The sequence below is a fragment of the Ceratotherium simum genome, chromosome 22 (genome assembly GCF_057802395.1).
Source record: "Ceratotherium simum simum isolate JZ-2026a chromosome 22, ASM5780239v1, whole genome shotgun sequence".
Lineage (NCBI taxonomy): Eukaryota > Metazoa > Chordata > Mammalia > Perissodactyla > Rhinocerotidae > Ceratotherium > Ceratotherium simum.
The window spans coordinates 7,526,847-7,550,040 of record NC_141921.1 but is presented as its reverse complement, the minus strand read 5'-3'; the positions used below and the strand labels follow the sequence as shown (position 1 = coordinate 7,550,040).

The 23,194-nt window shown below is 43.0% G+C and overlaps 2 protein-coding genes across 4 annotated transcripts in view; one reads left to right on the top strand and one right to left on the bottom strand.

The window, feature by feature from the left end:
- The window catches only part of LOC101402385 (calreticulin-like), a 32,358-nt gene extending 30,042 nt beyond the window's left edge, over positions 1–2,316 (bottom strand). Inside the window, exon 1 of the mRNA XM_087447077.1 lies at positions 2,217–2,316. Coding sequence (XP_087303203.1) covers positions 2,217–2,316 — 100 coding nt within the window. The remainder of the gene's footprint in view (positions 1–2,216) is intronic.
- A 19,919-nt stretch (positions 2,317–22,235) lies between these two features.
- The window catches only part of OSBPL9 (oxysterol binding protein like 9), a 170,792-nt gene continuing 169,833 nt past the window's right edge, over positions 22,236–23,194 (top strand). For 2 of the 3 annotated variants that reach the window (XM_087445954.1, XM_087445953.1), the window contains exon 1: positions 22,240–22,372. In XM_087445954.1, coding sequence (XP_087302080.1) covers positions 22,262–22,372 — 111 coding nt within the window. In that variant the 5' untranslated portion in view covers positions 22,240–22,261. Of the gene's footprint in view, positions 22,373–23,194 lie in introns of all 3 variants that reach the window. The other variant, XM_087445950.1, reaches the window with a different exon arrangement.

The window sequence follows — 23,194 nt, the reverse complement described above, 5'->3', positions numbered from 1 at the left end:
AGATTTCTTGGAATATCAATTCTCTTCTGGGGTGTGATTTTTTGGTGTGTGTGTCAAAGTTCAGGTCAATCATTCAATCATTCAACAATCCTTTTCCAGGCACTTCTCTAAGCCAGGCACTGACTTTGACGCTGGAAACACGGAGGAGAATTAGGTAACTAAACAAACATCGTGTGAGCAGGGCTGACACAAAGGAAGCACAGAAGTTGAGGGAACTAGGGGAGGCCTAGGCAAGGCTTCCTTGAGGAGGTGATGTCATATACAGCAGCCTTTCCTGCATAGAGGGTGCTGGATTTTGTTCATGATTTTGGCCTCATCAACTGTCTTGGGGCTTGGGACTTGGACACCCCCCCCCCTTCTTTGATTCCAAGGAGTATTTCAGAACTAATTGTTGATAGCACCCTTGGGCATTTCACGCCTGCCACATTGGGCAAGAGGAAATCAGTCCTTGGGGAAGTGACTGCAGGTCTGTGCGTGTTCTCTGCCTTCTGACAGGAGGAACTGCAGTGTAAGCAAAGCCACACCAGGCAGGGGGGTAGGCCCAGGAGCTAACAGGCAGAAGCGCAGCCTCACAGGGCTCACTGCCAAGGATGGCTGAGGTCAATCAAGAAATGGGGGACCACTAACCTACCCTTGGAAGAGGCTTGTGCCTTGTCAAAACATTCCCCCACAGCCAGTCAGTGAAACCCAGGTCTCCCTACATCCCACTCTTCCGCCAGCTCCCAACATCTCTTCTGTCTGCCTGCTCTTCTATATTCACCCCCTCCAACACACACACCCCTCCCACCCTTGCTTTCCAGGCCTCTCCACTTTATTTTTTTTTTTATTTAAAGATTTTATTTATTTATTTTTTTCCCCCCAAAGCCCCAGTAGATAGTTGTATGTCATAGCTGCACATCCTTCTAGTTGCTGCATGTGGGACTCGGCCTCAGCATGGCCGGAGAAGCAGTGGCTCGGTGCGCGCCCGGGATCTGAACCCGGGCCGCCAGCAGCGGAGCACGCGCACTTCACCGCTAAGCCATGGGGCCGGCCCCAGGCCTCTCCACTTTCCACCGAGAAGATTACCATAGCCTCCCAGAAGGTTTTTCTGTCTCCAACCTCAACTTTGGTAAGCTTCACAATATATCCTCCACATTTTTGCTGAAGTGCTCTTTCTAATACCCAGGCCAGATTTAGTTTCCCCCCTACTTACCACCTTCACTAGCTCCCCACTGCTCAGTGAAAGGCCAGGCTCCTTAGCCCCTTGATCTAGCCCTGCCTCTCTCCAGCCTCACCTTAACTACCCTCCCCTTCATACTCTCCAGTGCCCTGAAGATGCCACTGGGGTTGTGTCATAACTTGGAACCTTTGTACATGCTGTTCTTGACTGGAATGCCCTTCTTGCCTCCCTGCCCACCTGATAAATTCTTATTCATCCTTCAAAATGCTGACTGAGTTTCACCTTCTCCCTGAAGCCTTCCTGTCCAGTCTCCTTGTCTGGGCTTATTCATCTCTTCTTCTGCACCTTGTTCTCAACACAATGTTACTTGTACCACAGATTGGGAAATGGACTCCCAGAAAGGGGAAAGGGCTTATCTAGGCTTTTAGGGTGGAATATGGACTAAATTAAAAAAAAACCTGATTCCTAGGCAAGCGCCCTATCCACTGCACTCTCAAAGAATTAATCAGATTTTATACACACACATCAACAGTATACACATCCAGAGTACTTGGTGGTCTGAAACGGTGCCATTGAACGTCTGTCCTTGGGTAAGTAAACCCTGCGGTAACTGCCTGGTGTTCCTGAGGCATTCTAGGAGGAAGGCTGGGCAAGGTGACCTGCAAGATCCTCTGAGCTCTGATATTTTACAAAATACAAAAAATTTCACTATCACAATTAGTGTTCACATTTTCCCTCCAGAGTTCCCTTGTTTGTGTTTTTAGGACGATGGGAAGGGAACAAGCTTTTATTGCATGCCTACTATATACTAGGGGCAATGCTTTACACACCTTATCTCATTTAATTCTCAGAACAATTTTGCAAGATCCATATTGTTGTCCTGATTTTATAGAGAAGGAAATTGAAACACAGATGGGGTGAGCTACTTGCCAGGTTAACGCAGCTAGGAAGGAACGAGCAGAGATTTGAACTGTAGAAGGCTGAGGCAAGTGATGGAGGAGGAGCGGGTAGAGTCTGGTCTTGCCCCCTACGTCCCCACCCTCGCCGGGCATCTTACCCCCGTCTTCGAACTCCTCGCGCAGGTAGACCCGGCGCTGCGCTTGTGCCCCCAAGGTGCAGGTGGTCAGTAGCAGCAGCGGCAGCAGCAGCCCCTTCATCCTGCGGACCCCGGCGTCCCTGCACCCAGACTCGGAGGACGGCTACCCTGGCCAGGTGCTCCGCGCTGCTGTCGCTGCCTCTGCCTGGACCCTGCCGCGGGTCCTGAGATCACCTGCACCCGGCACCAGCTGCCTCTCATTTGTGGCCTTGGGCATGATAAGGACCACAGCCAATGGTTGAGAACCACGCGCTGAGCGTGCTGGAGGATGGAGGTGGGGGGACCCACTAAGTGTTGAGGGAGCTACAGGGCAGGATCCCTAGGGAGCTGGGGAGTGGCAGGGCCAGCTGAGGCTGGCCTCTGGGGTCCTGTGAACCTGCTCAATGTTGGTGTAGCCGGTTTCAAAGTGCTCTCACATGCTTCCTTCCATCATCCCTCTGTCCTTCCATCCCTCTGTCCCTCATTCCCTCCCTCCCTCCCTCCATCCATCCATTCACTGGGCCAATGCAGAACAGTAACAGTGTGATGTCTCTTTATTTTAACAGAAACACCTAAGGCCTGAGGGGGCCCGGAAGAGGCCCTAAACCAGCATAAGATCTCAGGGAAGGCTTCCTGGAGGAGGTGACACTGAAGTTAGCCAGGCAGGAAGAAATGGGGGGAGGGGGGAGAGGAGTAAAAGAAATACTATGTGCAAAGGCCCAGAGGAGGGAAAGATGTGTAAGTTAATATCACTTCTGCAACAACCCAATACTATGCAATCAGTGTTATTTCCCCTATTGTAAGGAAACTGAGGCTGTAAGAGGGCAAAAAGCACCAACATTTGTTGATTTTCATAGTATGTGCTAAGCACTGCACCAGGCAGTTAACATGCGTTATATCATTTAATCCTCACACCAGTCTTGTGGGTTTGGTGTTATTGTGCTCACTTTACAGATGAACAAACTGAGGCTCTGAAAGACAAAGTGACTTGCCAAGGTCACACAGAGATGGCATAGGGATTAGAACTCGGGCCTTCTTATTCCAGTGCCCTCACTATACCTTCATTCCACTATTCATTTATTCAGTATCTATTTATTGAGATCCTACTATGTGCCAGGCACTAGGCTGGGGCAGACAATACAGTGGAGAACCAGGCTGACGAGTATCCTGCTTTCACGGGGCTCACTGTCTAGCGGGGGAGACAAAATCATCAAGGAAGCAAATAAATATCAGATAATGATATGCATTCTGAAAAAGTAAAACAAGATTATCACTTAGAGAGTTAGGGAGAGATGAGGAAAGGCTGATGGGCTGGGAGAGGGGAGGGAAGTTCTCCTTGAGGTGACACTGGTTGTGATCTGAATGAGAAGCCATGTATTGATCCAGGGGCAGGTGTTCCAGGCAGAGGCAACATCAAGGGCAGAGGCTCAGAGAAGGGGAAAGATGGCCAGTGTGGCTTGAGCACAGCGAGGACAAGGTCAGGAAGTGAGAAAGCAAGCCCTCAAGTGGGCCTGTAAGCCATGGGAAGAATTTGTAACTGGTGCAATGGGAAACCCTTGAAGGGAGTGACATCATTAGATTTATATTCTTAAAAAGATCACGTTGGGGCCGGCCCCGTGGCTTAGCGGTTAAGTGCACGCACTCTGATGCTGGTGGCCTGGGGTTCGGATCCCGGGCGCGCACCGACGCACCACTTCTCTGGCCATGCTGAGGCCGACTCCCACGTACAGCAACTAGAAGGATGTGCAGCTATGACATACAACTATCTACTGGGGCTTTGGGGGGAAAAAAATAAATAAATAAAATCTTTAAAAAAAAAAGATCACGTTGGTTGCTGTGTGCTAAGTTGAGGATGTCAATATATAATCAATTGAGGATATCAAGTAGACAGAACATATACATCTGGAGTTCACAGAAGAGGTGTTGGCTATAAATATAAATTTGGGGATATATAAGTGGTATTTTAGGCCACATAGCTAGATGAGATCTTTCTAAGAGAGAATGGAGATTGGCCAAGAATCATGCCAAGTACCCCAGCCCTGGAGAACGCCAACCCTGAGAGGTGGGCAGAGAAAGTGGAGGCAGCAAAGGAAATCACGACTGGCTCCATAGAAAGAGCTTCCTTTAGATTTCTAGGTTTTTTACCAACTGGCAGAGTGGTCTTCTTCTAAAGTGAGTGGCAAAATTGCAATTCTACTAATATTTACTGATCACATACTGTGGGCAGGATGCTGTGCCAAGTCCTGGGGAGACAAAGAACCCAATCCTTGCTCACCAGGAATTCTCAAGCCAGCAGGAGAGACAGACCTTTAGGCAACTAACTTAGGACCACGGAAACCTGAGTTCAGTGCTATAGTAAAGGCAAGAACAGCAAGAGCACAGGGGCAGAGAGTTGTGCCAGACAGTGTGCGATGGCATTACTTGCATCATCTCTTGCAGTCCTTGCAATAACAATAACTATTGTTATCTGCATTTTACAGAAGAAGGAACTGAGCCTTAGAGATGGTGGGTAACTTACCCAAGGATACACAACTGACAGGTACTAAAGCCTGGATACACAGCCAGGTCTGCCTGACTTCAGAGCCCAAGAGCTGAATCGATCTTAACTTTTGTGACAGTCTGACAGGGCTGGAGTGTAAGGTTCCTGGGAAGATGGAGGGGCCAAAGGTGGGAAGGGCCAAAGTGGTCCAGGCCGTGAATGTCAGCAGAAGGAGTTTGGATTTGATGCTTCCAGCCAGGGTTTTTCAACCTCAGCCAATTATTTTGAGCCAAATAATTCTTTGCTGTGGGGGGCTGTCCTCTGCATTATAGGATGTTTAGCAGCATCCTTGGCTTTTACTCATTAGATGCCAATAGCACCCCCCACACACAGTTATGACAACTAAAAATATCTCCAGACATCGCCAAATGTCCCCCTGGGGTGGGGGTGGGGGGGTTGTGTGCAAACTGGTCCCCAGTTGAGAACCATTGCTCTAGGCACTGATGGGGTTCCTGGTTTTTAAAGGAATGTGACATGATAAGCACTAGGATTCTCTCTTAACACTAATAACCTCTACCATTGTTATGCTCATAATGTGAGAAATTGTATTGTGTTTCCATTTTGATAACTTGGAATCATTCATACTACTTTGGTAACACTCCCACAGAGTCTGTTCATTTTTTTGTGAAACAAGTAGATTAAGTTAACCATGTGCTCCTCAAGGGCAGTGACCGCTGTGGCTTCTTTGTTTTTATATTCTCAGTTCCTAGCAGAGTGAATGTTAAATGAATAGATGGATTTTTAAATTTTATTATATACATAATTGTATTTATTTTTAGGATATCATGCTGACATCAGAGATTTGTCAGAGGTCTGATATATAGTATAAAACAAGTGGCTTTGTTTGCAAGCAAAGAAAGATGTCTGTTTTAATCTTTTGATCCCAAAATTCTGCAAATTCATAAAATGCATAGACTTATTTACATGTTTATTTTCCAGATGGGAAAGGCCCACGTGATTTTTGCTGCATCCACAGAGTTTTCTTCAATCTGTAAGAATGCACTGTTAATTGTTCACTATACAGAGCACTTTGGGGTAACTCAGTGCAATTTAATTCAGCATTTATTGAGCTACTCCTATGAGGAGGAGAGAAATAAAGGCACAGTTTCCATCCTCTAGATGCATCTAATCAAAAGGGATGTCAGGCTTACCAGGGCCTGCCTGACCTTGTTCTGTCCCTTACCAGCAGTGTGACCTTGGGCCAATCAGGACTATATTATGGTTTTTTTAGCGCTAGGCACTTTTGCCTTCATGGGCCCCTTCCTCCTTAAAAAATGTATGTAGGGGCCGGCTGGTGGTGTAGCGGTTAATTTCGTGTGCGCCACTTCGGCAGCCCGGGGTTTGCGGGTTTGGATCCCAGGCGTGGACCTACCTACTGCTCATCAAGCCATCCTGTGGCAGCATCCCACATACAAAATCGAGGCAGGGCTGGCCCAGTGGTGTAGTGGTTAAGTTTGCGCACTCCACTTCGGCAGCCTGGGGTTCGCAGGTTGGAATCCGAGGCTCAGACGGACATATCACTCATCAAGCCATGCTGTCGTGGCATCCCATATACAAAGTAGAGGAAGATGGGCACAGATGTTACCTCAGGGCCAATCCAAAAAAAAAATAAAGTATTTAAAGGTATATTTATGACTGCATTGAAGTAAAGACAAATATAATGCAGGCTGGATTCATGATTATATACTCATTATTATTATATTCATTTTTTTCTTCTGAGTTTAAGAGAAATTAACGTGGGCCCTAAGCCCTGTGCCTACTGTGCCTAATGGATAAGTTGGCTCTGGGGCCAATTACCGATTTCACTTAGTTCTCATTTCCTTCTCTTTAAAATTCCAGTTTCATAGGGTTGTTATAGAATTACTTGAGATATTTAGAAGCTGCATAAAGGCAGAAAGCAAGTCTGATTTATTCTCCACTGTGTACCTAGAGCACTTATCACAGAGTAAGCACTCAATAAGGCGAATGTGAAATTATCCACACAGTGCCAGAATGCAGTCAACACTTGATAACTATCAGATTTCTTTCACCAGACCTCCTAGAGAACAGTTCAGGACATACATAGTAGATATCAGAAAGCTGGAGTATATGGTATAGACCCCGACTAACAGGAATTTGGGTTAGGAGGGATTGTGTGGATCAGTCAGTTCATATGCTTTTTTGTGTGTGAGGAAGATCAGCCCTGAGCTAATATCCATGCCAATCCTCCTCTTTTTGCTGAGGAAGACCGGCCCTGAGCTAACATTTATTGTCAATCCTCCTCCTTTTTTTTTTTTTTTTTCCACTTTTCTCCCCAAAGCCCCAGTAGATAGTTGTACGTCATAGTTGCACATCTCTCTAGTTGCTGTATGTGAGATGCCGCCTCAGCATGGCTGGACAAGTGGTGCATCCATATGCTTTTTAATTTTTTATTTGTCAGTGCATCCAGCCCCTGGGTCCACTTAATTGCATTAGTAATACAATCTATCATTAACTATAGAGATAGGAAAAGAGAATGTTTAAAACCATCAATTTTATGCTCTTGTATGGTGTATTTACATATGTAGGGAGTTGTACTAGGATTGCTGTGTCTCCAAATCCTCTGCAGATTTAATTACAAGGCTACAAAGTGAGTGCATAAATTATGCACCAAGGCCCATGTTTTGAAAATCACTGTGTAGTCCTGGGAATTAGATAGGAGGTTAGATCTTTGTAACTGATATGCTCCCACGTAAGGGTGGAAACCCTATGGATCTGTGAGAACTTTTTTCTGTCTAAAAACAGTGTGTCTGCAGTTCTGCAGGGCTAGCTAGACATTTAAACTCCAAACAATAGATATCAAAAGGAAAAGAACTTTACAGACAGTTATCCAATCTGGCCCAGGTCTCCCTCTCTAGCCTCATCTCCCACCATGAGGTCACTGGCTCCCCTTGCCCCACTGCATCTAGAAGGATATACCATTTCCCAAACGCACAATACGTAGTCTCAAGCCAATATGCCTTTACCTGTACTATTCTCTTTGGAATATTCTTCCCTTCTTCATTCTGGGAAACCCCAGAGAAAGTGCCTATTCCTGGTAGCTACTCTACTAGTGTTTAGTTTCATTTCTCTTCTCTGAGTAAGAAAACAAAGTTTTCATGTTGGTAAGCTCAGTTCAAATGCTGGTAAGCTCAGTTCAAATGCTATTTCCTTTGGAAGCCTTTCTTACCTTTCCCAGAAAGAAAGGAGAAAAAGAATGCACTTGTGTTGGACACCAATTATGTAGAAGCACTGTGCTGGGTCCTTTGCATTTATCCTCTTATTTAATCCTCAGGACAATTTTCTGTGGAAGGTATTCTCATTCTCAGTTCCCAGGCTAAGAACCTGAAGTTTAAAGGTTAAGTATCTTGGCCAAGGCCCCACGCTAGTAAACGGGGGAGGCGGCACTGGAATCCAGTTTTGCCTGGCTGTCTCTCTCAGGCAAATCAGTTCCATTATTGGAGCTCCCACAGCCTTTCCATCATACCCCTACCCTAACACATGTTTCACTGTATGGTAGTTTATTTATATACCGTCTTAATCTGTCTCCTTCACTAAACTCTTGAATCAGAGACCAAATCTTACTTCTCTTTGTATTTTTAGTGCATGGCACAATGACTGGCATACAGTGGGTGCTCAAAATACATTGATAGAATGAGGTGAATGAGGTGCATTTTGCAGTCTGCACACCACTTTCAAATATGTGACTTCATTTAATTATAAACGAGCATAAGATAAAGCCCCTGCCCTTGGAAGCTGGCAATATAAGTGAGAACACAAGCTATATGCAGGTGAAAAAGATAATGAACAAAACAGTATTAGGAATAGCAACAGTATATACAGATATCATAACATAAATTAACTGAAGCTGAGGAGAATGAGGACTGAGAAAAAAATTTTTAGACTTGGAGAGAAAACCGTCTTAGAGCTCCATTTAGGAGATTTGATGGGACATTTTGAATGCCTTATCATATTTTATCTTCACAAAAACCCAGTGAAGTGAGTGATATTGCCTCTATTTCCCAGAAAGTGAACAAAGTCTCATTGTTTGAGAGGTTAAGTGTTTTGCCCAAGGTCACACAGCTGGTTTATAGCAGAGCCCATTCTGTGTTCCAGTCTCTAAGAGCCTCTTCTTTTTTTTTTTTTTTTTTTAATAATAGCTGGATTATTCTGTGACAAAATTTAAGGGGATACTAATAATTTATATGTTACTCTTTACAGGCAACAAAAACATTTTAGCAGGGGTCTTCTAGCTAAATCTCTGAAACTCCCAGCTTGCTCTTTGCACAGGCCAAGTATGTTCTCTGGCCAGAGAGAGAAAAAAAGTCTTCGGGCATAGAGCTATAGGAATTCTCTATAAGTGGCTTTCGGTGTGTAAAAGTGAATACCAAGAAAATATGGACAGAACAGTGTGTAGAAGTGAATACCAAGAAAATATGGACAAGAAACCAATAGCATCCGCTACATAATGTAATGGGATACAAATCCTGCCTCTACCATTTCATTCTACATTCAAAAGAAATTCATTAGGTATTTATTGTTAAGTCCATAATACACTGGGTCAGGGATCACTAACTATGGTTTGAAGGCGAATCTGGCCTGCTGCTTGTTTTTGTAATTAGCGTTTTACTGGAACACAGCCATGCCCATTCGTTTATGCTTTGCTCTACAATGGCAAAGTTGAGTAGTTTTGATAGAAAATATCTGGCCAAAGCCTAAAGTATTTACTATCGAGCATTTTACAAAAAATGTTTGCCAACTCCTGTGCTAAATACTTGTGATACTGAGATGAATAACATTATTCTTCTGTCTTCAAAGAGCTTATAATTTAATGAAAAAGACAAATGTATAAACAATAAATTCAGGAAAGTGTTACAAGTGCTACAATAGCCATTTAAATGAGGGATTTGTGGCCTGGCGGTTAAAGTTCAGCGCACTCCACTTTGGCGGCCCAGGCCCAGTTCCAGGGCACAGAACCACACCACTAGCCATGCTGTGGTGGTGGCTCACGAAGAAGAACCAGAAGAACTTATGACTATACACAACTATGTACTGGGGCTTTGGGGGGAAAAAGAAGAACAAAGGAGGGAGATTGGGAACAGATGTTAGCATAGGGCGAATCTTCCCCTGCCAAAAAAAATGAGGGAATGGTGATTTCTAACTAGTTGGTGAAGAAATTAAAATCTTCATAAAAGAAGTGACAGACACTTTAGCAGAACTCTGAAAGATGAGTAGGTATATTCTAGTCTAAGATAGAGGAGGAAAGATATTAAGTAGCGGAGGCAGAAGTAGCAAAGATGTAACAGATCAATAATGAGATGAATTTAGGAAACTGGTGTCATATTTGGAGGTGCAGGGAGGAGCGACACAAAAAGTAAGACTGGAAAGTAAGGAGTTAAATTTTATCTTTTCTTTTGAAGTATGCACGGTTCTCACAGTCAGTCTGGAGGCCGAGCTGAAGGGGACAATAGTGGAGTTGTTAACTTCAAGCTCCTGCAGCTATCCAAGCATGAAGTGGTGCAGGCTTGAGCCAAGGTGGTAGCGGTGGATGTGGAAAGGAAAGTCTATTTGTTTCCTGTGCAGACTGATACCCTCCACCTGTCACTAGGCTGGCTTAGGTGCCTCCTCCGTGCTCCCGTAGCACCCGTGCTCACCACCAGTTTAGCACGAATCATCCTGTGCGGCAACACGTTGTGTTTCCCGACAACCTCTGAGCTCCTTGAGAACAAGAACCATGCATTACCGATCTCTGTCCTCAAGTGTCCCCCCAGCACTTGGTCCGGGTGAAGGCTACTTCCCTGAAAAAAGGAATGAGTGAAGACACTGCAAATTCATGGCTGTGGTGACTTGTCTCTAAGTTCGCAAAGTTGACATGTTGCAGCGTCAGCTCATGGAGACCTACACTGATACAGAATGAAGAAGAGGGCCTGGGAATTCTGCAGGGCTTGTGCTTGGCACAGAAGGCTGTTGGGATCTGGCAGGATATCGCTGTTTGAACTGTGATGCTTGTTTATTCCAGCTCCTTAAGAAGGCAGGCATATTATGATCATAAATGGCAAATGCCTGGCAAATTCAGAGCTGACATAATTACCCGATGGTGTTTTTTTATTATATATTTTTTTTATTCCTTCACAAAATGTCATTTTCTTCTCATTTTAAATACAATGTCTATTACTTGTAGAAAATTTGGAAAATACAAAAGAAGTATAAAGGGCCGGCCCTGTGGCTTAGCGGTTAAGTGCGTGCGCTCCGCTGCTCGCGGCCCGGGTTCGGATCCCTGGCGCGCACCGACGTACCGCTTCTCTGGCCATGCTGAGGCCGCGTCCCACATACAGCAACTAGAAGGATGTGCATCTATGACATACAACTATCTACTGGGGCTTTGGGGGAAAAAATAAATAAATAAAATTTTCAATAGAAGTATAAAGAAAAAAATAAAACCAACCACAATCCCACAAACTGATTTTTTGTATATCCCTATAGTCTTCTGGGAAGATATGTACATTTTTATAAAATTAGATTCTTACCATATACAATTTTCAACCATTTTATACATACGTATAATTTTGTATCATAATTTTTTCGTTTATCATTATATCTCAAACAATTTTTAATGGCTGTACATCAGCCCATCATATGGATCTATTATGATTTATTTAACCTTTTCCACATTGTTCCATTTCGGTTGTGAAATGCTTAAAGCCCAGGGTAGCTGGGATGTGGGTCTCCAAGGGGACGTTAGAAGGGGAAGGCAAAAGATGAGTACATTCCTCTTTTCTTTGCTAGAACACTTACAGAGGCTAGATCTCCTAAATATTTTCTCCCTTCCCTAGGTCCCTTCTGCCTCAAAATCATAGCCACATTTTCCTAAAATTGATGTTCACTTTCTTGCTCTCTACCTAGAGGAAAGGATAGGAAAGACCTGGGACTTGCTTATGGACAAAACAGGCTATGTCTTATTTTGTTTTTCCCATATTGAAGCTTGATCTTCTGTTTCCTCTACACAGCAAAGGACAGTCAAGTTTTGGTAGGTTTCTATGTTTTCCCTTAAGAAGGCAGCATTTTGTAAATGTTGTTTTATTCGATGCCCAACAAATGCCAATTAAGACACATGACAACAATAACAGCAATAACAAAAAGCAGTTGGTGGGAAGTTTAGGAAGAGAAGGCAACAAACCAGCAACAACAGAATGCATTATGAAGCAATTTGCACCTACAATCTTGCTGTGGAAAAGTTGGAAATCATTCTTGCTAGAAACTAAAAAAAAAAAAAAAAAAAAATCACATTTCTAAACAGCTGTGTAAAGGAAGGAAACTTCATATGGAGAAACACAAGCCATTTTTGTTCTTCCCCTTTTTTTAAAACAAAACAACTTGATTACTTAAATAAGCATTCAGTTACACAAGTTAGAAAACTTGTTATTGTCTCTGACTCCCCTTACTCCCTTCTCATTTAATTCCATTGTTTAGTGAGTTTTATAATCTTATCTCCAAAATGTTTCTCAATAAATATACAGTACAGTATCTTTCCCACTCTCCATCCCTGTTGTCATTGTTCAATGACAGAGTTTAGACTCTTTCTACTGCTTGCTTGGCTTTTTAAAATTCTGTTAGTTTGTCTTCTTGTCTCCAATCTTGCCCCTTTCTGATTTGTTGTCAATTTTGCTGCCAGCATGATCTTTTAAAAATCACATCTTTAGTTTAAAATTTATTAATATTCTAAGTGGCAGGATGAGTTAGTCCCAGTTTGTGTCCTCGATGAGCTTATGGTGTTTAATGATTAACATCGTCTCTACCTTCTGATTCTGAGTCTGATTCTCATTTTCTGCTCTACTTCAGCTGCCACCTCATTCTACGAGAGGCAGCCACTGAGGAATGTGGGAATGAGAGCCAATGTGTCTCCGCCATGTTTAATTTTAGCTGATGATCTAAAGCATGTAGTTTGACACCTGGTGTAGAATGTAGACAAAGTGCTGTGTAATTGGACATGGTCTTAAGAGTCAAGAACTGCCCTTGCTTGTGGCTCTTCCTGATGACCTGTGTTTTGACATTTGAAACTAAGTAGAACCTGTTGATGCCTGGTGACCCTGATAAAAGTGAAAACGTATTTAGAAGTTGATGATGCTGCCTGTGTCACGTCCAAGACGTTTATTTACAAATAGACAACGCAAATATAGCTTGCAGCTGGGGTGGAATGAATCTGGGGTGAAAGATCTAGATTCTAACTCTGGTTCTGCTGTTACCTAGCTGTGTGACCTCGGGCAAGCCACTCAATAACTCTGTGTCCCAATGTCCTCATCTGTAAAATGGATGTAATAATACAAATCTTAAAGATTGTTGTGGGAATTAAAGGAGAAAATGTAGGTGGTGGTGCTTAGCACAACCCCTAGAACTTATTAAATTGGTTTCAATGGAACACATAATTCAGATCAAACAATAATTATTAAGCACCTTCTGTGTACCAGGCACTGGGCTAGTTTCCAGGGCTGTGAAGATGAATAAAACTTAGTTCCTGCTCTTTAGAAGCTAATACAAGAGTAGTAATTAACTTGTAAGTTAACTAGTAGTAAGTTAACTACGTAAATCTTTTAACTTAGTCTGAATCATGATGTTTCAAGACCTCAACACTTTATTTATCCCAAAAAACATCAGCAACATGAGGCTTTCTGCTGAGTAATGTTTCTGGAACATCACGTTTCTATGAGAAGTGTGTACAGATGGTCCCCAACTTACGGTGGTTCAACTTAACGATTTTTCAACTTTACGATGGTCTGAAAGCAATACACATTCAGTAGAAACCATACTTTGAATTTTTATCTTTCTCTGAGCTAGCGATATGAGGGTACGATACACTCTCGTGATGCTGGGCAGCAGCAGCAAGCCGAAGCTCCCAGCCATGCGATAAACAACCGATATCCTTACAACCATTCTGTCCCCATATGACCATTCTGTTTTTCACTTTCAGTATAGTATTCAATAAATTACATGAGTTATTCAACACTTTATTATAAATTAGGCTTTGTATTAGATGATTTTGCCCAATTGTAGGCTAATGTAAGTGTTCTGACTTCATTTAAGGTAGGCTAGGCTAAGCTATGATGTTTGGTAGGTTAAGTGTATTAAATGCATGTCCCACTTACAACGGGTTGATCGGGATGTTACCCATCATACATCAAGGAAGATCTGTACTGTGTTTTGAAGAGGCTGTGTAACATAATGGAAAGACAGATATGTGTTTATATGAATTCAGATTCTCACCAGTTAATACTATTGGTCCCTGAGCAAGGTGGTTAATTTCTTTGAACTTCAGTTCCTTATTTGTAAAATGTGGAGACTAATACACTCACAGGGTTATTGTGATGATTAAATGTGATAAAGTATATAACACTCCTGACACAGTCCCTGACACAGGGTAGATACTCAATAAATGGAATTAATGAGAAAAAAATATATTCAGGGGCCAGCCCCATGGCTTAGTGGTTAAGTGCGCACGCTCCGCTACCGGCGGCCCGGGTTCAGATCCTGGGCGCGCACCGATGCACCGCTTGTCTGGCCACGCTGAGGTGGCGTCCCACATACAGCAACTAGAAGGATGTGCAACTATGACATACAACTATCTATTGGGGCTTTGGGAAGAGAAAGGGAAAAAAAAGGAGGATTGGCAATAGATGTTAGCTTAGAGCCGGTCTTCCTCACGAAAAAGAGGAAGATTGGCGTGGATGTTAGCTCAGGGCTGATCTTCCTCACCAAACAAACAAACAAACAAAAATATATATATATATATTCAAAAAGAAAGAGAGTGGCTTTGTGTTACACTCAGTTGCTTGCATGGTTAGTGCTACTGGTTAGCTCCTGAATAGGAAGTGTCTTTCTCTCTCTTTTTTTTTTTGTGAGGAAGATCAGCCCTGAGCTAACATCCATGCCAATCCTCCTCTTTTTGCTGAGGAAGACTGGCTCTGAGCTAACATCTATTGCCAATTCTCCTCCTTTTTTGCCCTTTTTCTCCCCAAAGCCTCAGTAGATAGTTGTATGTCATAGCTGCACATCCTTCTAGTTGCTGTATGTGGGACACGGCCTCAGCATGGCCGGACAAGCGGTGTGTCACGCCCGGGATCTGAACCCAGGCTGCCAGTAGCCGAGCGCACGCACTTAACTGCTAAGCCACCGGGCCGGCCCTGGAACTGTGTCTCTGAATCTTTCGCTTTCTTGAAGGTGCCAAACATGTGCCTCGTTCTCAACAAATTTTGTTGAATTGTAATCTACAGGAAAGAGGCTATCCCCTAAAAATGGAAGGAAGGGGGAAACTGGAAAGTAACTTTTATTGGCTGCTATCCTCTTTACTTCTTAAATTAGAAAGGGATGATTACCTTCATGACTACAGAAGACGAATTGAAGTCCGACAAAGGCTTACCCCAGGCCCCACAGACAAAATGCCAGAGCCAGAATACTTCGTCCTCATTTCTTTAATTCTAGGGTCAAGTTCTTTCTATTCCATTTTGCTGCCTCTTATGGAAAAGTATTGAGAAGTCATGTAAATAAGGATAAAGAAAATATTCCTCATGTTTATCAAGATCAGTGGAATTCCTTAAAGAAGACCAATTGTAGCTTGCAATGAATAATATGAAGAATTTAAGTTGCCAGTGGGTCAGACTGACTCGAGTGTAGGAAACATCTTATGTGATATGCTTTCAATAATTACAAGAATGGCCTTTTCCTAACAAGCACCTCTGCTGCTTGACCATCTGTTCCAATTCCCTGACCAGGTTTCTCCTTTCTATAAGTTCCAGTTGTATTTCCTTTGTACCTCTTTGATGGCTTTTGTTCTCCTCTGACTTTTGTGTGTGTGGCTCATCCTTCCTACTAGATTGGAAACTCCCTGAGGGCAGAGACTGCATCCACACATCCATAAACCAGTATCTTTCACTCCATCCGATTTTAAGGCGTTGAATTGCTGAATTGAACTAGATCAGAAGCTCTCTGCAAGGGAAGGGAGAGCTTTCTTTCAATAAATATTTATGGAGCCCCAACCATATTTCAGGTACTGCTTTTGTTGCTGGGAATACGGTTGTAAGCAAGACAGATAAAATCTCCATTCTCATAGAGATTACATTTGAAGTAGGAGATAAAATAATAAATATGTATGCCTCCCAGCATCTTCCATAATATCTTATATTCGGGGGGAAGTGCTAACTAAATATTTATTTATCTAGGAGACTTGAGAGTGAATTCAGTGGAAAGAGCATTAGATTAGAGGAAGAAGTATAAACCACTTATCACATGGTCTTGTCATTGTTTATATATTTTCTTCTGTATTAGACCCCTCACGTTTACGGGAGGGATCTTACTCTCCTATATAACATCAGTGTCTAGCCCGGTGCCTGGAACATAGGAAGGGCTCAATAATTCTGTGCTGAATGATAGCATTGTTATTAAGTAATTCTGTGAACTTGGGCAAGTCTCTTAAGGTCAGTGTTCTCATCAGCTAAATGAGGTGTTACTATCTCTCCCACAGGGTATTGTGAGGACTAAATACTTCCCTACCTCCTCCTTCATAACCCTTAGCTCCTTTAATTTCTTACTACTCCACTTTACCACCAGCTATTCTGCTTTGTTGCTGTCGTCCACTCACCTCTGGGCATTATCCCTCTTTCAGGGGTGATTTTAACGCCTAGCTCTCTCTTCTTTTACATTGCTATTCCTGTCATTATTCTGGGTGACCTCAACATGTACTTGGACAATACTTTGCAACTCTTTTGCTTCTGTGTTCCTAGACCAACTCATCTCCAAATACATTCCTCTACCTGACCTCAATCGTCCATGTCTGTGGTCATACTTCAGTCTTTGTCCTCATCAACAACTGTCTTACTTCCAAAATCTCGACTTCAGGCGTCCCATCTTTTTTTGTGTGTGAGGAAGATCGGCCCTGAGCTAACATCTGCCAATCCTCCTCTTTTTGCTGAAGAAGACTGGCCCTGGGCTAACATCCATGCCCATCTTCCTCCACTTTATATGGGACGCCGCCACAGCATGGCTTGCCAAGCGGTGCGTCGGTGCGCGCCCGGGATCCGAACCGGCAAACCCCGGGCCGCCACAGCGGAGCATGTGCACTTAACCGGGCCGGACCCAGGTGTCCCATCCTTTGACCACCACTTCTTACCCTTCCATGTCACCTACTCCCCCTCTAGCACTTCCTTGACCTTAACAAGATCTGGAATTCTTCATTCTTTCCCCTCCTGTTTTCACTTCCTTCCTTACCCAAACTAGGTTTCACAGTCTGTAATTATAATCACACTCTTGGATATCATTGTGAACTTACTTGTCCTTCTCTCCCTTCATTCGGCTTAGGTGGGTAAATCCAGCTCTCTACACACTCGAGTTTACTTCTGAATATCATGACATTGCTGGACAAAAGCTGATATCCCTGTTGACTGGTCTCACTTTAAATACATGACCATAAATCTTAAATGTGCATACAACACTGCCCAGCAATCCTACTCTACTTCTATTGCTTTCTCACTGTCAAATGACTCTTTCAAACCTTCCCCTTTTCTCATGCCACATTTCTTTGGGAAAATTCTAAGAACTAATATTTATTGAGTGCTTACTATCTACCAGGTACTGTTCTAAACTCTTTACATGTATGAGCTCATTTACTCCTCAAAATAATTTACTATTATTATCGACATTTTAAAGATGTTGAAACTGAGGCACAGGGAAGTTAGAAAACACGCCTAACGCTACATAGATACTAAGTAATGGGTCTGAGGATTCAAACCCAGGTACCGTGCCACCAGAGTCCACATTCTTAACCACTAAGCTTTGAGCCTCTCCTCAACTAGAAGCAGATAGAAGCTCATTCATCTCTCTACCACCAAACCACCAATGTATGGCACTGAAATATACTCTCTGCTCTTTCTCTTGTTGCTATGGATGAGGTATCCTTGCTCCTGGTTTCACTGGTGAATTTCACCAAACATTCAAAGAAGAATTAATGCCAATCTTTCTCAAATTCTTCCAAAAAACTGAAGAGGAGGGAATACTCCCAAACTCATTTTATAAGGCCAGCATTATCCTGATACCAAAGCCAGACAAGAACACTACAGAGAAAAGAAAACTACAGGCCAATATCCCTCATGAATATAGATGCAAAAATTCTCAACAAAATACTAGCTAATCAAATTCAGTAGCACATTAAAAGGATCATACAAGGGCCGGCCCTGTGGCTGAGTGGTTCAAGTTCCACACACTCCACTTTGGCGGCCCAGCTTCGCAGGTTCAGATCCCAAGGGCAGACCTACTCCACTGATCGGCCATGCTGTGGAGGCAATCCCACATACGAAATAGAGGAAGATTGGCATAGATGTTAGCTCAGGGCTAATCTTCCTCAGGCAAAAAAAAAAAAAAAAAGAGGAAGATTGGCAATGGATGTTAGCTCAGGGTGAAACTTCCTCACCAGAAAATATAAAAAATAAAAATAAAAGGATCATACACCACAATCAGTGAGATTCATCCCTGGGATGAAAGGATGGTTCAACATGTGCAAATCAATAAATGTGACACACCATATTTATAAAATGAAAGATAAAAATCATATGATCATCTCAATAGATGCAGAAAAAGCATTTGACAAAGTTCAACATGATAAAAACTCTCAACAAATTGGGTACAGAAGGAACGTATCTCAACATAATAAAGGCCATATATGAAAAACACACAGCTAACATCATACTCAATGGTGAAAGGTTGAAAGGTTTTCCTTTAAGATCAGGAACAAGACAAGGGTATCTACTCTCACCACTCTTATTCAACATAGAACTGGAAATTCTTTCCTCTGGAAAGCCAGAGGAATCAGGCAAGAAAAAGAAATAAAAGGTATCTGAATGGAAAGGAAGAAATAAAATTGTCTCTGCTTGCAGATGACATGATTTTACATATAGAAAATCCTAGGGGCTGGCCTGGTGGCGTAGCAGTTAAGTGTGCACGCTCCACTTCGGCAGCCCAGGGTTTGCAGGTTCGGATCCCGGGTACACACCAATGCACCGCTTGTCAAGCCATGCTGTGGTGGTGTCTCATATACAGTAGAGGAAGATGGGCATGGATGTTAGCCCAGGGCCAATCTTCCTCAGCAAAAAGAGGAGGGATGGCATCAGATGTTAGCTCAGGGCTACTCTTCCTCACAAAAAAAAAAAAAAAGAAAGAAAGAAAATCCTAAAGACTCCACCAGAAAACCATTAGAACTAATAAACAAATTCAGTAAAGTTGCAGGATACAAAATAAATATAGAAAAATCAGTAGTGTTCTATACACTAACGATTTATCTTAAAAAGAAATAAAGACAAGCCCCTTTACAATAGCACCAAAATTATTGGTGCTATTGTAAAGGTTTAGGAATAAATCTAAATAAGGAGGTGAAAGATCTATACACTGAAAGCTATAACACATTGATGAAAGAAACTGAAGAAGACACAAATAAATGGAAAGATATTCTGTTTTCACGGATTGGAAGAATTAATATCATTAAAATGTCCATACTATTCAAAGCCATGTATAGATTCAATGCAATCCCTAGCAAGATTTCAATGGCATTTTTTACAGAAATAGAAAAAACAATCCTAAAATTTTTTTGGAACCACAAAAGACCCTGAGTAGCCATGTAATCCTGAGAAAGAACAATGCTGGAGACATCACACTTCCTGATTTCAAGCTATATTACAAAGCTATAGTAATCAAAACAATATGATAGTGGCATAAAAACAGACACATAGACCAATGGAACAGAATCAAGAGCCCAGAAATAAACCCATGCATATACAGTCAACTAATATTTGACATGGGAGTCAAGAATACTCACTACAGGAAAGACAGTCTCTTCAATAAATGTTACTGGGAAAATTGGATATTCACATGCAAAAGAATGAAATTAGACCCCTATTTTACAACACTCGCCAAAATTAACTCGAAATGGATTAAAGACTTAATTGTAAGACCTGAAACCATAAGACTCATAGAAGAAAACATAGAAAAAAAGCTTCTTGACATTGGTCTTACCAATGATTTTTTTGGATATGACACCTAAAGCACAAGCAACAAAATAAAAAATAAGAGGGACTAATCAAACTAAAAGATGGTCAAAAGGTAAAAACTTCCAGTTGTGATGCAAAATAACCAACAACCATTCTATAGATAAGAGAGATAAGGTGAGTTTTACTTGAGCCAGGCTTGAGCACTACAATCTGGGAGAGCAGTCTCCACAAAGAAGACAGTGTCCCAGAAAAGCATGGTTTTCAGTACAGTTTTATACATTTTCAGAACAAAGAACATACATTAAACACGCGCAGGATACATATTCCTCCAAGTTTCAAAGAGGTATTAAATTGCAAATTGGCAGATCAACAGGACCCTGATGTCTGGGGAGAGGTAACTTATCTTCAGGAGTACTAATGTGGGTGTTACTGGTGGGTGTAGGAGGGGAAGTATGCATTCTTATCTTAAAAGTGTGCATTCTTTTACTTCGAGATAACCTTTAATGCATTCTTTACTTCAATGGTTTAAGCAGATGTACAATGTATGTTTGATAGGCCATAAATCAGGCTTCTTTAGTTCAAGCTGAATTATTATGAATCAGAATAGCTACCCCATATATCTCAATATGTGAAAATCTCTTATCATAGTTATAAGATAAAAAATTCTGGGGATGTAACGTACGGCATGGTGACTATAGGTAACAATACTGCATTGTATATTTGAAAGTTGCTAAAAGTAAATCTTTTCATCACAAGAAAAAAAATTATAAGGTGAAGTGATAGATGTTAACTAAACTTAGGGTGGTAATTATTTTGCAATATATACATATATCAAATCATTATGTCATACACCTTTTTTTTTTTTAATTTTTATTTATTTATTTTCCCCCCAAAGCCCCAGTAGATAGTTGTATGTCATAGCTGTACATCCTTCCAGTTGCTGTATGTGGGACGCGGCCTCAGCATGGCCGAAGCAGTGCGTCGGTGCGCGCCCGGGATCCGAACCTGGGCGGCTAGTAGCGGAGCGCCCACACTTAACTGCTAAGCCACGGGGCCGGCCCATGTCGTACACCTTAAACTTATACAATGTTATATGTCAATTATATCTCAATAAAACTGGGGAAAAAAGATATCGAACAGATCAAGCATGATCAATTTAATATTACTTCAGAACTTCATCCAATTTGATTAGCTAGCAAATAGGTTCTCTGTTTAGTTCCTTCAGTGATATTCTTTCTCCTAGAGTTTCTGTTATCGGTAAAGAGAAGGGATTCACAACACCTTACCTGAATAAACAAAATACTTTTTAAGTCCAAAAAGAAGACAGACAAAGAAAACCTCTCCCTTGACCTCACCACCACTTCTAGCTAATGCCCCACCCCACTTCCCAGTTCTCTTTTTAGCTCTTTACCTTGATATTTGCATGGCTGGCGCTTTCTTCTCCTTCACATCTCAATTTAAATGCCATTTCCTGAGGGGCCCTGCCCTGGCCACCCAACGTAGCCACTCATTGGCTTCCAATTACATCAACTTAAAAAGTTCTCTGCAAGTCATTTATCAGTAGTAGATATTTTTCTCGTTTACTTGTTTAGTGTTTGCTTTCCATCACCCAATTTAAGCTCTTAAAAAACAAGGAACCTGGGTCTGGCTCTTTCCCTGTTACATTCCCAGGACCTTGAACAGTGCCTAGATATAGCAGGACAATATTTCCATTGTCTTTATACACTCTAACTGATCTGCCCTTACTTCTCTGACCTTGTCTCCTAGTACTTTCTCCCTGGCTCACTGAATCACTCACACCGAACTTGCTGTTCCTTCAACATGCCAGACTCACAGTCTCTGCCCTTGCTATTCCTTCCCCTTGAAAGGCTCTTCCCCAAGGCTCCCTCCTTCACTTTCTTTAGATCTTTGCTCAAAAGTTACCTTTTCTTTCAGGCTTTCCCTGTTTGGGAGTTTAAAATTGCAGCCCCTACTCTCTGCCTCTTTCCTTGGTTAATTTTTCTCCATAGCACTTACCAATTTTTAATACACTATACAGTTTACTATTTATTTTATTGCCTGTCCCCTCTACACCTCATGAAGTCTCTCTGCTGAATCCCCAACAGCACAAAACAGCAAATATTTACTAAATCAATGCATACATGATTATCAGATGTGAAATCTTTTGGAACTGTAAGGCATCATCATGGGTAGTAAAATTATCTATGTTAATAAACAACAACAGTATTCATACTTGCATCCCTCACATCCCTGGCACGGAGTCCTACACACAATTTGTGCCCAAAGAAAGCGCATTTGAGGTTGATAACCGGTGGGCGTGGGTCTGAAAGTCCACTCGAGGAGGAGCCTCTGGCACCGCCCCCTCCCCTCCCCGCCTCGCCCCGCCCGCGCAGGCCCCGCCCCCCGCAAGCCGAATCTCTTATAGGCGAGTGACGTCAGGCCGTTTGTTGTCACTGGCGGCTCCCAAGATGGCGTCCATCATGGAAGGGCCGCTGAGCAAATGGACTAACGTGATGAAGGGCTGGCAGTACCGTTGGTTCGTGCTGGACTACAATGCGGGGCTGCTCTCCTACTACACGGTGAGTCCTTGGGGGCTAAAGCGCCGAGCGCCTCGGGGGTCGCGGTCCCCGAGTGGAAGGCGGGGCGGGCTTTTCGGTAGCCGGGTTGAGGTTGCTAGGCTGGGGGTGCCGCCGTACGAGAGTGTTCCCTCGTTGGGGAGGGTTTTACGTCCGAGATAGCCAATGAGGGTGAAGGAGATGCTGGCGCAGCCAATAAGCAGGCCCTGGCTGTCTGATTTATGAGTTGGGGGCGAGCCGTTTCTATTTTCTAGAGTCGGGTTTTAAGCGGTGGTGGGGTCGGGCGTGGTGGTAGGTGCGGGAGGGTGGTGGTAGTCATGGTTTAAAGGGTCTGGTCGCTCGGTCCGTGCGGTCTCCGCACGCTGTCATGGACTTGACACTGTCCCCCCGAAGCCGTGTAGACAGCCGCGCCCCTTAGCTTCCCTGCAGGGATTGAAGAGCGCTGCTTTCTTGGGGCAGTGGCCAGACGAGCTTGGTCAGGTCCAAAGATGACTGGCCCTCGGGCAACACGAAGGCGTCCGAAATCCCTCCTGTTTGCCCGAGTTGAGTGTCGTAGTCTAGGGACGCACTCCTCTAGTCAGCGGGAAGCGACGCCTTAACTTTTGAGAGCCGACGATTTCCTACACAGGAGTCTCTTGTTAGCGGAGAGAGAGAATGGGTAGTGCGGGCTCTCTTGCAAGTTATATTCTGGGGAGGGCTGAGTTCAGGGCTTCACTGTCGTTAAACACGACCCAGTGGTCGTGGGCAAGTCCATGAATTGCTGTGAATCTTGCGTTCTGATTCTCCTCTTCACCCCCATCGCATTAGAAATGGAAGGTGGGTGGT